This window comes from Lagenorhynchus albirostris, chromosome X (genome assembly GCF_949774975.1).
Source record: "Lagenorhynchus albirostris chromosome X, mLagAlb1.1, whole genome shotgun sequence".
In the NCBI taxonomy this organism is placed as follows: Eukaryota; Metazoa; Chordata; class Mammalia; order Artiodactyla; family Delphinidae; genus Lagenorhynchus; species Lagenorhynchus albirostris.
Window position 1 is genome coordinate 115,520,700 of NC_083116.1, and position 13,284 is coordinate 115,533,983.

The following is a 13,284-nucleotide window of genomic DNA, read 5'->3' on the forward strand; positions in this document are numbered from 1 at the left end:
ATTTCTTAGTCTGACCCCTTAGAACTTTTTTCTAGAAAGTGAATGACATGCCCATATTTCTTTGTTCGTCATCGTGGAGCGTGCATGCCTTACATCCTAGTACCCTGGAGACATTTCATCTTTAGCTCACTAACTTCTGCCTTGAAAATCTTGTCAGTGTTTGACTTCTGTGCATTTAGATCTTCAACGCTCTCATGTATCATTGGTTTTTAGGCATTAAGTAGTAGGGTATTTCAATCACTTCTGGTTACCAGAACCTATAATTACACGGAGTTCTGGGTATTAATGTGATGGATTCCTGGAGAGGTGTTTGAGTTTACCAGTACTAACACTGTGAATCCAAACAAGGAGATAAATTGGCTTTGTTCTTGATTTCCTCTCTCTAATAGGCTCTCTGTTTCGTATACAGGCCTGGGAAATTCTTAGGGTCTAGGTCAAGAATAGAACTAGCAAAACCTTCTTCCTATTTAATAGTGACTTTAGAAATTCAACCCATCTTTGACTGGTAAAGAAAAAACAAGATGTAAAAGGGATACAATACTTCCCAGCCACCCAGAGGGTCAAATTATAGCATTAGGAATAAATATCCTTGGTCTCCAGCATTTCTTTGACAAAGAATAATTTTTATTGGTGTTGCTGAGTAGCAGAGACTTTGCCGCCTGGGCCGCGTTCACTGTCATATGGGCACTGGCCTTCCCCCAACAGAGAGGGGCAGGTAGAGTTGATAATGACACCTTGGGAATCGTACCCAGGGCCCTGGGACAGGGTGAGGTGAGTGTGGTACTCGACTGGAGCACTTAGTTTAAGGGAGTGGCAGAAATCTCAGTAATCAAGATAAAAGCATGTTTTAATCAAAATTAATGAAGAACAATCTGTGATGAACAAAATATTGCATTTGCAAAAACCAGTACCATGCTGAGCCATATCGGAGCCTGAGGCAAAGGGGGAAATGTGTACCCCTAGAGACATGGTTTTATGTAATTTCTAATGGTTATTTTTCCCAGAACATTAAAATACTCAAACTGAAACATTGAAAAGTAGGTGTATGAAAACTCATACCATTTTAAGTTTAAATATTTTATTTATACCCAAACAGACTGTATGATAATTTTACTTCAGTCTAAGTTATTTAAAAGTTATTTAGGGTCATCACTTGGTCAGGAGAAATTGTCAAACATGACACTTCTCTCATTTGAAAACAAGGTGAGTAGAAGAGTAGATTTTGAAAATATTGTTGATGAGTTTGCTGCCTTTAGAGCTGGGGCAACACATCTTTCCTTTTGCCTCAAGCTCGGTTGTGGCTTGGCTGGCACTGTCAGCACCTCTCGGGTTGCTGCAGTCGTTTCATTTAGAAGCCCGTCTGAGATAACGGTGGGAAATTAAGAGTACCAAACCCAGGACCACATTTTAAAATCCTAACCATGAACAGTCATAGCCTTTGAGAAAGGGCCATTGTGACCCCATCTCTTGATAAAAGCAAGAAACCAACTGCTAAAGATTGTTCTGCTTTAAATACAGCTCCTTGCTTTACAAATTACTTCTCTCTGCAACCTGAGCTCTAGATAACCTCAGAAAAAGTCCGGTTTCAGCTCCCCCAGTCTCAGTCAGATCGTAGAACATTTTGCAGTGGTGCTTTGTCTCTGGGTCCAGGTTGGTTTTGCTCTTGTGTGGTCTGAATTGACTTAAAAGTCCCTGGACACAAGGAAAGGGTTGGCTGGTGGGATTAGCATGGCTTTAGTTGAACAGCTGAGTGAGGTTGAACATTTGGAATCAAAGAGAAACACAAAGTTGAGCAATAGAAGAGAAGAACTTGCTTCAGATGGATGGCTGCTGTGGCCCGGGCGTTCCCAGACGTGCCAAGTGGAGGGCAGGGAGCTGGAAGCAGTGTGCTGTGCCACAGTGGTTTTGGAGGCGTGTGGATGAGGACAGGAAGAACACTTTGGGAAATGTGTTTCTTAGTCTAGAGTGGTGTGAATACCAATGTCTTTAATGCATTTCTCTGCAGCATGTGACAAACTTTCAACATCAACCATGAATTTGCCAAAGCAGACGGAGCCTCCCATGAGTAAGCGCCTGTCTTCATCCACCGCGACAATGTCCTATTCCCCAGACCGAGGCAAGTGAACGTGTAGACCTGGTCTCTCCAGTTTTCTTCTTTCTAGTGTGAGCGTGTTAACGTCGGTCTTTGGGAGAGCCCCTCTTGAGCCTTCTGCAAATAGCCCCATTCTCCTAGCCTTGCGATCTGTGTGTGGGAGCCCCAGGGCCTCACTAATGGGACTTTGGAAAGTGGCAACGCGCTCTTCACAACCAGGTCATTGTTGAATAGGGACAGGAGTTCATGCTATGCTCCCAGTCTGAAAGAGATTTCCATTTTCCACAGTGCATGTAGACGTTATCCTGGCCTGGGGTTAATTGACCAGTGGGCAGATGTGACTGTTAAAAAAGTAACTGCCCAGTTATTGGTGCGATATTGTTGATTAGCCAGAAACAGCGGGATTGATGAGGCAGAGGTATGTGGGAGACTTAGATGTGTGAAAAAAATGGGGCTCTGCTCTTGTCTGTGGTTTGTAAGCCTGCCTGTTTCTCTTTTGAAAACAGAAGTTCAGAACTAATATGAAATCTTTAAAAGGGCAAAAGGATGGGTGGCCTTTTCTGGTGCTCTGTTTTGAGGTGAGAGATGGTATGTATAGGACGGGTGCCAGTTCCAGAAACTGAATAGATATAAAACCAGCCGTGTTCTAATGGAGGCTCAGAGAAGGCACTAAAAGTCTGAATTGCTACCTTTCAGAGTTTGTAGGTTAAGGAAGGGAGGGAAGCTCTCCATGCATTAAATGCGTATCTTAAAGCATCACTGAAGAAGTGTCAGGTGCCAGTGGAGTATTTAACACATCGAGTCATCACTGGGGGTGAGCGGGAGGATGTTTGTGACTCTGAAGAGGCCAGTGTGCGTTCCTGGTCTTTTGCCACTGGCTTTGACCTTGCACCTCCAGCACAGAGGTCTGTCATGTGTGTCAGAGACCCCATAAGTGTCAGTGTTGAAGCTCGCTGATGCAGTTCATGGGTAAGCGCTGGAAACCTTGAATTAACTAGGAGCTGAATGAGAAAACATCTGCATGCTTTTAATTCTGTATAGCTGTTCCATCTGTGAGTATATCCCATAGGTTTTCATTAATTCATATGGTTACAAGTTGATGTTAAATTCATATTTGCATTGATTAATGTGTAAAGATAATCAGCATGTTATTATATATTGTTGGCAACTGAATTATCTGCTTGCGGATTAGTAGTTGAAAATTTGAAATTCCCAAGCCATTTACTGGCTAGTGGATACGCAAAGAAGACGAAGTCACTGAAAAGTTAATCCATTATCATATAATATGTTCTGAAACCATCAAAATAACATTTCAGTCACTGAATTTTAGATTATGGATACTGCTACTTCCATAAAGCAGATAATTAGTTGGCTATTTTTTTTAATGTTTCTGATTTAATTTTTGCCCTTACTTGCTTGGGAAAAGTATGAAAGGATGCATATCTCTACATTAACAAAATCAGTGTGTTATGAAATATTTCCTAACAGAGGGCCTAAAACAAGTGTTTTGTAGGAGTAATCTTTTTTTCCAATGTTAGATCTACTTGGTGAGTAAATGGTTTCTTGAGTCCATATGACATCTTGGAATACGGGCTAATTCTCTTCGGGTGATACAGGTGATGCGCTAATTCTGTAACAGCATGTTGAATGAATTCTGGCACCCCAAGAGAAGTAACACACTCTCCCAAGCTCTAAATGACACAGCGTCTGTTTTCTTTTACTATGACAAGCTCCAAAGCCATCCTTTGCTACAATATTTTTTTCTTTCCACATTCGTTCTGCCACCCAAAAGTTGATTTGCATCATGCACTGTGTTGTTTTAGGCATTTTATTTTGTTTTGTTTTAATTTCGCTTTTTAAAATTTTCATTTGATTCCGTCCCTCAGCTCATCGCACGCACCTTAGTCCCATGGAAACCTTTCTTGTTATGCGACTGTTGACACCCACACAGGCTTCTTTAGCCAGAAGCAGAAGTGCACTCATGCTCTCTGAGCAGGCCAGTCACTCAGGTAAAAGAGGCCAAGCTGGTGACACTGAGGAAAATGCCCCAAATGGTATTGGTTGGCCTTTGAGTTATTCCTGAACTTTTGTATCTTGCTTCACATTTGTTGGCTTCCTGAAATGTCTTCTGTGGTTAATAACGTTTCCTACCCACCACTGTTTTATTGTTGCTATATTTCTTTTCTCTCAAGTGTCACGGAGGTGAGTAAATTATTTTATGAGTGAGGGCATGTGGATTAGGGGGAAAAAATCCATCTCATGAGCTATGGCGGTTAGTAGACTTTTTTAAAAGGACGGTTTGGTAAAATAGCCTATAAACTGCAATCTCAGAAGTCCCATAACCAGCTCTACCACTTACTAGCTCTTACCACTTTGGGTGAGTTAATTAACCTCTCTAAGCCTCAGTTTCCTCATCTCTAAAGTGGACTTATTTTAAATTGTCATGAGGATTAAATGAGATAGCACAATGATGGACACAGAACAGGTATCTAGAGCCTCACTACTCAAGGGGTGGTCCATGGACCAACAGCATTGGTAGTACCTGGGAGCTTGTAGGAGGGTGGACTCTCAGGCCCCGCCAGACCTACACACTGAAGTCCAAGAAACAGTGGGCCACACCGTCAAAACCCTTCCTTGACCAAAGCAGATCAAACCATCAGGGCAAGTTTAATGGGGACCAAAAAAAAAAAAAAAATTAATGGGCACTAGTTTTCCCTGTGAGTTTTTGCAAGGGAGTAATGCCGTGTCCACATTAGGGCATGTCTGGTCTCCGTGTCAGTTCCCAAGATACAGTGTATTCAGTGAGATAACATATAGATGACATATTGTCCTCTACCTAGTTATATCTGTTTCCAAGTAGTTGTGCTGTTTCTGCAGAGAATATATACAATGTATATGGCCAATAAGCGCATGACAAGATGCTGAACATCCTTAGTCATTAGAGAAACGCAAATCAAAACCATAATGAGATACTACTTCCCACTACTAGGATGGCTAAAATTCAAAGAAAAAAAGGATAATACAGTTGACTCTTGAACAATTTAGGGGTTGGGGGTACCAGCCCGCCTCAGTCAAAAATCTGCATTTAACTTTATAATCAGCCCTCTGTATACTTGGTTCCCTATCCGCAGATTCAACCAGCCACAAATAGTACCGTAGTATTCACTATTGAATAAAATCTGCGTGTAAGTGGACCCGTGCGGTTCAAACCTGTGTTGTTCAAGAGTCAACTGTAATATGTATTGGCGAGGATGTGGGAGAAATTGTAACCTTTATACACTGCTGGTGGGAACGTAAAATGTGCAGCTGCCTTGGAAAACAGTCTGACAAGTTTTTCAAAATGTTAGAGTTACCACATGAACCAGCAATTCTGCTCTTTGGTATAGAGTCAAGGAAATTGAAAACATACACAATGAAGTATACAAGTATTCTCAGCAGCATTATTCAGATTAGCCACAATGTGGAAACAGCCCAGATATCCAACAACAGATGAATGGATAAACAAAATGTGTTTATCCATAAGGGGAATATTATTCAGCTATAAAAAGGAATGAATTACTGATACATGCTACATGATGAACCTTGAAAACATTACGTTCAGTGAAAGAAGCCAGGCAGAAAATGCCACAAGTTTTATGATTCCATTTTTATGAAATGTCTGGAATAGACAAATCCAGAGAGACAGTAAATAAGTGGTTACTAGGCACTAGGGGAGGGGGAAGAGGAGTGAGTGCTTAATGGGAACAGGGTTTCTTTTGGGGGTGTTGAAAATGTTCTGGAATTAGACTGTAGTTATGGTTGCACAACCTTGTAAATATGCTAAAAACCACTAAATTATACACCTTTATGGTGTATGAATTCTATCTCAAACAAATAAACACAAAATTCCTGGCAAGTAGGAAGTACCCCCATTTTGAGAATGAGAAATGTGGCAGGAGGAGCTCTCCCAGGCTCGATGATTCTCCAGGAGAGCTCAGAGCTATGATTTATTACAGCAAAAAGCTGCAGAGCAAAATCAGCGAAGGGAAAGGGTACATGGAACAAAGTCCAGGGAAGACCGGGCACAGGCTCCCGGCGTCCTCTCCCAGTGGAGTCACACAGGACACGTTCCCCCAGCAATGAATTAGCACATGTATGAAGTGTTGCCAACCACAGAAGCCCATTAGAGACACAGTGCCCAGAGTTTGTAGTGGGGGCTGGTCACGTGCGCACCCCCTGCCAGGTACGTACCCAAATTCCAAACTCAGAAGGAAAGCAGGTGTTCAGCGTAAGTCATGTTGTTTGTACAAACAGCTTAGGCACAGTGAGCCACTCTTACCAGTTAACGGTGGGAACTCTGCCCAAATCCAAGTTCCCCGATGCCGGGGCCAGCGTGGTAAGCAGGCCTTTCCAGGGAAAGCAGTTAGGCCTGCTGTGTTTTTTCTGTTATTCTCTGCACAGTTCACCCCCTTGGTCCTTGGCCACGGTGTCTTTACAGCAGAATTATTATCAATAGGAGCTCGTATAGCAGGCTGAGGCCAACCTACCGTGTGGATCTCACTTATGCCATGTAGGGGTGCTGGACTTAGACAGTTAAGACACAGACCAGTCACCATCAAGGTCTGTCTTAGAAAGCCAGCTGGCTTCCTCTGTAAGTTTCCATATGAACCTCTTCTACCTGGCCTGAGGCATCAATTCAGGCCCAGCCAGCGCTGGGCAGTAAGATGAAGCTGGCCCAAAGCCATCCAGGGCTGAGGCAGTGTCGTGATGGTACAAGTACAGTCCCCGAGAGCACACATGTCCCCTGGAAACAGAGTTTATGATGTTCGGGCACCCCACGCAGGATGTGCATTGGGCAGGCAGTCCAGGCTCACAGGGCCCCCAGCTCTCAGTCCTTGCTTTCAGAGGCACTGCCTGATGCAGTCCATTCTAAACAGTTCTGCAAGCGACACTGGCTTCATCTCCGGCCGAGCGTGGACTGTGTGTGGAGGTGTTGAGCGGGGACTGCGCAGGAGCTGGCCTGCCCCTGCCGTCTCAGGTCACACTGTCACCTGCAATCTGTGTGAATCTGAAGTGCTGGCAGCAGCTTGCAAAGGCAGTGTGGTTTTCCTTCAGCAAGAGGGGAGAGTTCCCAGAAACAGTTCTGGAAGAGAAAGATCGTGAATGCCCCTCCCCGGCCCTCCCCTGCACCACTCCAGTGGGGCTGGGTTTTCTTGTTTTTCTCCATTGTTATCAGCATGCCCCTTTCCATAATCACAACTTTACATTTTCTCAGTCTTCCTCTAACATGGACCTTTCATCTGGAAGGGTTGAATGCAAGAAGGACAAGAGCATTTTTATTTTAAAAAAATGTGTCCAACTTAAGCAGAATGACACATCATGCTCAGAAACTGGGACAAAATCCTGAACTTTCAAAAAATTTCAAACTAGGTTTGCATCACCCCCCGTCTCTTCCATCCTCTTCATTTATCCGGTGAGCAGCCTAGAAAAGATCAGTCCCTTTTCAGGGACAGGTGCATTGAACAAGTTGCCTTTCTGAGGTGTGCGTAGCAGAAGGGCAAGGGAAGTAGAGTCAGGCTCTCGGTCCGTTGTTAACAAACCGTAGCCAATCTGGAAAGTCAAACACCAGACGTCTTGTCTCGTCAGCAGTGGTGCATCCCCCAGAGTGGATCGAGCCTGCTCATCGAGGTGGACGGAGGGGTTACACTCCCTTGAGTGCCCTTTCCCAGCTTGCAGCTCTGGCAGGAATTACAAGTTAGAAATGCAGTCAGGCTCCACATCAGAAGTCGAGAGCCCACCAGCAGTTCCGTGTCGGATGGCCCCATCAGAGAACGAGCCCTTTCCTGTGTGCATTTGTCTGTGACCCGGATGGTCCAGCCAGCATCTGTGATGTTTTCTCAGGTTAGGGCCCCACGGAGGGGTGTTCTGTATCTACAGTGGTTCCGGGTTGATTTTTAAAACTTCAAAAGTGTGTTTCTGTCTGGAGATTGCCTCTCTCTTTACAACTCCCTTTTCCCAGAGGCTCCATTATGCAAAAATCACCAGGTATGGAGGCTTGTTCTGGTTCCACTACTCAGAATTTAAATTCCAGCCAAGCCACTGGTGGTAAAAAAACAAGGAGGTTGTGTCCCACTTCCACTTGGAGGAGAAAGTGAAAACGAAAGGCATCACCTGGGCTGCACTCTTCCCCTCACTTAAGCCAGCATGGCCAAAAGCAGCCGGAGGATGGAGCAAGCCAGCACTTGGAGTTCCACGGGTCATCTTCAGATGGCTGCGGTTTCCTCTGGTGGGGGCTCCGTAGCCAGCAGGCATCAGTGGGTCGTCATCCTCCACCCCTTTCTCCTTCCTTTTACCAAACATCAGGGAATCAGGGTCTTTCTCAGGATTCCTGCTTCTGACGCCAATTGTGTCGGGGTCCCCAAGACCACCCCGGGTTCAGTGATTCGCTAGGAGGATTCAGAGGACTCAGCATGTGGTGGCGCTCGTAGCTGAGATGTTCCAGCGGAAGGCCGCACAGCACGATCAGCACGGGGAATTGGTGCACGGGCGAGTCCAGAGGACACCAGGTGCAGCTTTCCAAGAGTCCCCTCCCAGTGGAGTCACACAGGATGTGCCTGAGTCCCCCAGCAACGAGCTGCGACAACACGCGTGAAATGTTGCCAACCAGGGAGGCTCGTTAGAGACTCAGCGCCCAGCGCTGGTCACGTAGGCACCCCCTGCCAGGCACATACCACACTCCAGACTCAGAGCAAGAAAGCAAGATCAGTCATGTTATTTGTACAGACAGCTTAGGCGCAGTGAGCTACTCATCGGTTAATGGTGAGAACCCTCCTGAAATCCAAGTTTCCAGATGCTTACAAGGGTCAACCTTGTGAACATGCCCTTCCAAGGACAGCAGTCAGGTCTGCTATGTTAACTGTCTCCTGTACAAGGAAATTGACATTTAGAGAGGTTAAGTCACCTACCCAAGGTGATCCAGCTATTAGGTGATGGTGCTAGGTCCATCTGGCTCCAAAGCCCAGATTTTGAACTCCTGAAATGAACTGGACTCCTGAGCATTGCGTATGGGGGTCTTTTAAGATACGGTCTATTCTGTGTACACTAGAAAAAGTGTGGTGGTATTTTGAGAATGTGGATTGCCCGTGTCACATTTTAACAGAAATGTGGTGTTCTTCCCAACCCTCTGTTCCCCCTACTTTTTCCGTCTATGCTCCCTGTGTCTCTGGGTTTTATACTGTAACTCTCTAGTATCCCATGCCTGTCCTCGTGTAGCTCCTGCTGGCCCCCTTAAGTCTTCCTACAAGTCTTCTCCCACTCGAAATGCCGAGAAGAAGAAGACGACCTCTACATCTGGCGTAGGAGATGCTGGGAAAGGAGCCCCTGCAGGAGCGGAGGCCTCTCCGGTAGGTTTATACCCACTCGCCCCTCAGGACTGGTTTATCTGACAGTGTGATTACTCCCTGCACTTGACCTGGGGTCTATTTCCATCTATCTCCAGGGACTGCTCAAGGGGCAGATTTGGTTTAAAACTGCACCCAACCTTTGAAAATCATTTAACTTTTTGCACCCTCCTAAATCTTAGTGCCTTGGAACAGATTCCTAAAGCCCTTGTCCTCGTTATAGCCTGTCCTCCAGAGGACGGGCGTCAGAAGGAATGTTCCGAGTGCCCTTTCTCTGCTTCTTTAAGGATGTCTGATTCTGGGCCAGTCTTGCCTCTACAGGCAACTAGAACTGAAGTTCTAGGTCAACCTTCATCCACAGCAGTGGGCTTTAAACATTTTTGTCGTCATGGTAACACTATCAGTAAGGCAGATGTTGAGCAGGTGCCCCCGATTGTGTAGATTTGTTTAGAAGTTATACATGCCATACTACTTCCGTTAGTTACACTTGCTATGTAACAAATTACCCCAAACCTTAGCAGCTTAAAGCCAATGTTTATTACCTCACTGGTTCTTTGGGTCAGAAATTGAGGATGGCTTAGCTGGGTGCTTCTGGTTCAGGGTCTCTCATGAGGGTGTGGTCAGGATGGCAGCCAGGGCTGCAGTCGTCAGAAAGCTTGGCTGGGGCTCTTCCAGGACAGCTCACTCACGTGGCCGTTGGCAGGAGGCCCCAGTTCCTTACTGCATGGACCTCTCCAGACAGCTGCTTGAGTGTCCAGATAACATGGCAGCTGGCTTCCCCTAGAGCAAGAGATCAGAGAGAGAGAGAGAGAGAGAGAGACCAAACCCACGCTTGAGGAGAAGGGAACTGAGCTCCACCTGTTAAAGCAAGGAGCATCAAATGACATCCGGACTCATTTTGAACACCACATTACCATTGGGCATTTATTTTATAACACCATATTTATTTTTTTAATCCAGTGTGATCCCAAGGTTCTCACAGGAGAAGTGAATGTTTCAGACCCTAGGGTTTTACTGCTGGGTGGATTCCTGTGGAAGGGGCTAATGTATGTAGGCATGGGGGCTGCGTGAGGATTTGCTGCGGAAAATCACAATAGGGAGAGAAGGGGACCACCGTTGCAGACTGCCTGCCACGGGCCAGTCACAGAGGCCCATGTGAGGCAGGCCATGGGGAAGACATAGAGGGATGGAGGGGTTGCAGTCCCCGTTAAACTGCGTACACTGTTAGGGTCCCCAGCTCCCTGTCTTGCACCCACCTATAGCTTTTTTTTGTTTGTTTTAATAGTGATTGTATATCTTGGTACTCGTTCCAGCTTCTATATGTCCAGGACCATAATCTGGTTCCATTGTTAGCTTTTTGTAAGATAACAAGGAGAAGGCGGTCTTTATGTTTTAAGGCTGAGGGGTTTTTTGTTTTTTTTTTTTAACTGAATGACCTAAATATGATGACCCCCTGGTGCTTCTCTGCAAAGATTCCCATTGTGAGAAGCAGTATAGCTCCGTATGTTTCCTTCTGAAAGAAAGCTGTGCATTGCTTCTATCTGGGGTATTTTTAGAAATTGTAGAAGTAATGGCAGTCATGGGCCATGGGCGTCCTATTCTGTGTCCCCTACAGACGGAGAAGATGAAGAGGGGGCCAAAAACAACAACTTCCGTTCCCAGCGTGGGCCTCATGTCCCCTCTGAGAAGATGCGATTTTCCAGCAGGCGTTTCTAAGAGGTCGTCTTCTCCTGTGACACCCAAGTAAGCATCTTTCCCCTTCTCCACAGTCGGATGGTTAAAGCAGTTTGGGGAGCTCTGTGCCGTGTGCCTCTAGCTCCCCCACGAGGTGTGGCCAGCCCGCCGAGGTGCGCTGTGTATCTTCTAGATAAATGTTGTGCTCTTGAGGGCTTTGCTGCCTGGTAAATACTGGACTCTGATTTACCAAGATGAACCCATTCGGCGTGTTTTCTTCAGGTCCGTTAGTCCCATTCTACTTTTCTGGCATTCCCCTTCTTTCTCCTTCAGCTGCATCTGGAGTGAAGTGACTGCACTGCGCTTGGGCTCTGGAGCCCCTGTGCTTCACACTCGCTCTCAGGCCCTCTCTCATTTTTTTTTTTTTTTTTTTTCAGTATGCGGGCCTCTCACTGCTGTGGCCTCTCCTGTTGCGGAGCACAGGCTCCGGACGCGCAGGCTCAGAGGCCATGGCTCATGGGCCCAGCCGCTGCACGGCATGCGGGATCTTCCCGGACCGGGGCACGAACCCGCCTCGGCAGGCAGACTCTCAACCACTGCGCCACCAGGGAAGCCCCCCTCTCTCATTTTGTCTCTTTAACAGAGAGACAATAATAACTTCTCAGTCACCATCAGCTGTATGTTTTCCTAATGAAGCCAGTGAAAAACTGTGTAACTGGAAAACGAATTTACACTGTGTGACCACTGACTTAAGTCTTTAAAACATTTTACTGCTAGTAACTGACAAGAATGACTCAGTAAATAACTCATTCCAGCAGTAGAATGGAAACATGTTCAGTAGTACTGAGAGAGAAAGAGAAATATGATTTTAATTTGGAAAAAAGGAAACTCTTTATATAGAGAGAATCATATAAAACTTGTTTGGTGCATCAGTTTGGTTCAGAGAACATAGGATAATACACAGATTTAATGAACACTTGGGAATTTTTTTTCTTTTCTTTAACCTTTCTTTTTCTTTTGTTTAATTTTTGAATTTTATTTATTTTTTTATACAGCAGGTTCTTATTAGTCATCAATTTTATACACATCAGTGTATACATCTCAATCCCAAACTGCCAATTCATCTCCCCGCCCCCCCTTCCCCCTTGGTGTCCATATATTTGTTCTCTACATCTGTGTCTCTATTTTTGCCTTGCAAAGTGGTTCATCTGTACCATTTTCTAGGTTCCACATATGTGCATTAATATACGATATTTGTTTTTCTCTTTCTGACTTACTTCACTCTGTATGACAGTCTCTAGATCCATCCACGTCTCAACAAATGACCCAATTTCGTTCCTTTTTATGGCTGAGTAATATTCCATTGTATATATGTACCACAACTTCTTTATCCATTCGTCTGTCAATGGGCATTTAGGTTGCTTTCATTACCTGGCTATTGTAAATACTGCTGCAATGAACATTGGGGTGCATGTGTCTTTCTGAATTATGCCTTTCTCTGGGTATATGCCCAGTAGTGGGATTGCTGGATCATATGGTAATTCTATTTTTAGTTTCCTAAGGAACCTTCATATTGTTCTCCATAGTGGCTGTATCAATTTACATTCCCACCAACAGTGCAAGAGGGTTCCCTTTTCTCCACACCCTCTCCAGCATTTGCTGTTTGTAGATTTCCTGATGATGCCCATTCTAACTGGTGTGAGGTGATACCTCATTGTAGTTTTGATTTGCATTTCTCTAATAATTAGTGATGTTGAGCAGCCTTTCATGTGCTTCTTGGCCATATGTATGTCTTCTTTGGAGAAATGTCTATTTAGGTCTTCTGCCCATTTTTGGATTGGGTTGTTTGTTTTCTTGTTATTGAGCTGTGTGAGCTGTTTATATATTTTGGAGATTAATCCTTTGTCCGTTGATTCATTTGCAAATATTTTCTCCCATTCTGAAGGTTGTCTTGTCATCTTGTTTATGGTTTCCTTGGCTGTGCAAAAAGCTTTGACGTTTCATTAGGTCCCATTTGTTTATTTTTGTTTTTATTTCCATTACTCTAGGAGGTGGATCAAAAAAGATCTTGCTGTGATTTATGTTAGAGTGTTCTTCTTATGTTTTCCTCTAAGAGTTTTATAGTGTCTGGTCTTACAT

General features: G+C 44.9%; 1 protein-coding gene across 3 annotated transcripts in view; it reads left to right on the forward strand.

Moving 5' to 3' along the window:
• MAP7D2 (MAP7 domain containing 2) overlaps positions 1-13,284 on the forward strand; it is a 118,259-nt gene that overhangs the window by 72,018 nt on the left and 32,957 nt on the right. For all 3 annotated transcript variants that reach the window (XM_060136863.1, XM_060136865.1, XM_060136864.1), the window contains 4 exons: positions 2,006-2,116; positions 3,979-4,101; positions 9,344-9,474; positions 11,087-11,214. In XM_060136863.1, the coding sequence (XP_059992846.1) occupies positions 2,006-2,116; positions 3,979-4,101; positions 9,344-9,474; positions 11,087-11,214 (493 nt within the window). The remainder of the gene's footprint in view (positions 1-2,005; positions 2,117-3,978; positions 4,102-9,343; positions 9,475-11,086; positions 11,215-13,284) is intronic.